Source organism: Sinocyclocheilus rhinocerous, unplaced genomic scaffold (genome assembly GCF_001515625.1).
Source record: "Sinocyclocheilus rhinocerous isolate Xijiao unplaced genomic scaffold, SAMN03320098_v1.1 scaffold13023, whole genome shotgun sequence".
Classification (NCBI taxonomy): Eukaryota; Metazoa; Chordata; class Actinopteri; order Cypriniformes; family Cyprinidae; genus Sinocyclocheilus; species Sinocyclocheilus rhinocerous.
Window position 1 is genome coordinate 1,680 of NW_015626169.1, and position 3,287 is coordinate 4,966.

General features: G+C 36.8%; 1 long non-coding RNA gene and 3 gene segments (V, D, J or C); 2 read left to right on the forward strand and 2 right to left on the reverse strand.

The window, feature by feature from the left end:
* LOC107711164 (Ig lambda chain C region-like) overlaps window positions 1-561 on the reverse strand; it is a gene marked incomplete at its 5' end in the record, with an annotated part of 1,623 nt that extends 1,062 nt beyond the window's left edge. The window contains 1 exon segment of the C gene segment in view: window positions 516-561. Coding sequence covers window positions 516-561 — 46 coding nt within the window.
* Window positions 562-600: 39 nt separating this feature from the next.
* LOC107711192 (uncharacterized) lies at window positions 601-935 on the reverse strand. The gene is made up of 3 exons (XR_001636675.1): window positions 923-935; window positions 778-844; window positions 601-610 (listed from the first exon to the last, which is right to left on the reverse strand). It is a non-coding gene; the product is annotated as an uncharacterized LOC107711192 (long non-coding RNA).
* Window positions 936-1,232: 297 nt separating this feature from the next.
* Window positions 1,233-1,748, forward strand: LOC107711174 (Ig kappa chain V region S211-like). The segment is given in 2 exon segments: window positions 1,233-1,287; window positions 1,396-1,748. Coding segments are annotated over 2 exon segments (378 nt in total).
* Window positions 1,749-2,248: 500 nt separating this feature from the next.
* Window positions 2,249-2,818, forward strand: LOC107711184 (Ig kappa chain V region K29-213-like). The segment is given in 2 exon segments: window positions 2,249-2,315; window positions 2,409-2,818. Coding segments are annotated over 2 exon segments (390 nt in total).
* Window positions 2,819-3,287: the final 469 nt, after the last annotated feature.

Here is a 3,287-nt window from a genome sequence, read left to right on the forward strand (position 1 = left end):
AGCTATTGGGTTGTTTTGACCCAGCGGTTGGGTTCAAAACAACCCAACCGCTGGGTCAGAACAACCCAATAGCTGGGTGTATCCCTTTTTAACCCAGCGCTGGGTTATATTTAACCCAGCATTTTTTAGAGTGCACACTAATCTGAAAATTTAAATTTACTGTCTTAAATTTTCAAGTAAAATCAAAGGGGTGCCAAAATGACAACCGAATGTAAATTCTATTTCAATGCACATTTTAACCATTTAGAATTTAATGATCAATGAGTAAAAAAAAAAAGCTGAAGCAATAAAATCTTATAAAATCATAACAGAAATGATTGCAGTTCACTGGATGACAACTAAGATGCCACGACAATGAAAACCACATTTACAATGTTGACTGCCAAACATTCAATGTGAACTAAAAATAAAATTAAAATATACAAATAAATGGAAACATGCATCCTTTCTATAGAGCAACAAAGTGTTTAACAGTCAGTTGTTGTATTAATAATATTAAATGATGATTTACTTACTGCCAACATCCAGTTTGGTGCCGCTGCCAAAAGTGACCCACGGTGATAGAAACTAATAGAGCAGCTGAACAAAAACCTCCTGAATGCTTCACAAACTGCACAAACACACATCAACTGAGTCTCCAACAAACACATCCACTCACAGCAGACATTACCTTACTTTACTTCATCTGCTTTATGCAGTCTGTGTTATTACTAAAGCACAAACCTGAATTTCTGAAAAAAATAAAGAAAAAAAAATGTATATCATGTGATGCGACACAATCAAACTCAGTTGATTCATTGATTGACAGAGACACGTGTGTGATGATCCTCATTTCTGTAAAAACCTGCAGGAACAAGTTAATTTATGAATTAACAGTCATGTTTCTATCCAACTACAGTCAAAAATATTCTCAAAGTCTCACAGGAGAGAGTCAGGTTAATATACTAAAGTTGGTTTTGAAGATATATTGAGAATTAAACGGAATGATACCATTTTTAATAGTTTGGCTAATAGACGATTGAATGCTATTAAAAAGACTAATTATTACTAGATGTTCTCACTTCAGGAATGGTTTTTTATTCTAGGCCTATGACTGAGACTGAGTGACTGTCTTCATGTAAATGATGTGGAGTGTGTTTGCATATTGATCAGATGCTTCAGTGCTCTGAGAGTGTTTATAGTGCTGTGAGTTTAACACTTCATCACTGACACACACAACAATCTTCATCAACATGACCTTCATCATCATCTTCATCTGGACTCTTTCATACTGCTTTACACTACAAGGTGACTAGTATATATTTGAATCATTTAAATTATATAATTTTATCACTTAAAAATATGATAAGTAGCCTAATATATATTTTATAGACTCATAAAAGATTTGTTTTTCAGGGTGTAAAGCTCAGATCACAGTCACTCAGACTCCTTCGGTGAAAACTGCCACACCACGAGAAAATGTAGAGATGAGCTGTAAATTCAGTAGTAGTGATACAGCCTGCAGCCCACCCTGTGTGTCCTGGTACTTACAGAAACCTGGAGAAGCTCCTAAACTCCTGATTTATAGAACAAGCACCATCCAGTCAGGAGCTCCATCTAGATTCAGTGGCAGTGGATCTGACAAAGATTTCACTCTGACCATCAGTGGAGTCCAGACTGAAGATGCTGGACATTATTACTGTCTGGAAAGCTTCCGTGGTCCAGTGTTCACACAGTGATAAAGAGTCGTACAAAAACCTCCGTCAGTCAGAGTCACAGTGATGAACTGATGCTGCAGCTGCTCAAACACTATCACTCACTACTGACACACAGAGACCAAACACAGGAGTGAAATCAGCTCTCTTAAACTGTGATCTGTCCTGTGACAGATGGATTTGACTCAACTATGGTCAGAGTCAGAGAGAACAGAGTACGTAAATTGATAGCAAATCAAACAATAATGGTGCCATATGTTGTTTTGATTTTGTAAATTGCCATTTTGACCCTCCTCTACAAAATGGTGGATTACTCAGTAAATATTCATCCATGACATTTAATATTTTGGCTTTCGTCATTATACATGTCTGTCTTTCTTCAGAAAGCTAGGGAATTTTTTTTTTATTTGGTTGATTTGACAAGGAATGAACCTGTTATGTTTTACATGCATCATCTACTGTAACCCATACACAGATTTACATAGAGATGATTTGCATTGCAGCACAAGCTTCAGGAGGTTTTATAGCTCTGTGAGTTTGAACACTGAGAATCTGAACCAACAGCAACCATGAGCTTCATCACCATCTTCATCTGGATCTTCACTAGCTACTGTTTCACAGGTGAGGAAACAATACTCTAACTGATCATCTGCACTAGAAATATTGTTCAACAGATATTTTATTTTGAATGTTTATTCATTATTCTTGATGTAGAATCAGCAGCTGAAGTGACAGTCACTCAGACGCCTGCAGTCAAACCTGTTCAACCAGGAGACACAGTTACCATGTCCTGTAAAACCAGACCTGAAGTTTACCAGGGTTGGGGTTTTCAGCCTCTATCCTGGTACTTACAGAAACCTGGAGAAGCTCCTAAACTCCTGATTTATTATGCAAACGTCCTCCAGTCAGGAACTCCATCTAGATTCAGTGGCAGTGGATCTAACAGTGATTTCACTCTGACCATCAGTGGAGTCCAGACTGAAGATGCTGGACATTATTACTGTCAGGGTATACACAGCATCAGCAGTAACTGGGTGTTCACACAGTGCTAAAGAGTCGTACAAAAACCTCCGTCAGTCAGAGTCACAGTGATGAACTGATGCTGCAGCTGCTCAAACACTATCACTCACTACTGACACACAGAGACCAAACACAGCAACTACACATGAGCTCAAAACTGAGTTGAGTGTCCAGTGAAAGTGAAGAAAAAAATGAAAAGAAAAACAATGGTTTCCAGATTCATTAGCACAGAAAAATACTTTTCACAAGAACGCATAAAATGTAGTCAAGTAGGACAGCATCAATTTGTGCATATAAAATATTTCATAAAATCAATTTGGAAAAATAAATAAAAATTATCTAAATATGAAAACATAAATAGCATTTTCAGTGTCAGTGTCAGCAATATGAATCTATACTGCATTAAAATGATTACCTGATTTTCTTACTGCCAACAGCAAAAATGCAGTGAAACAAAGTAATAGTGCAGCTGAAAACTCTTGAGCTCTTTACTAAGTGCACTTTAAATACATCACACAAACATATTTACACTCCAGAGACATCCAAACTTCTAAAAAGAAAAAAGAAAAAGAA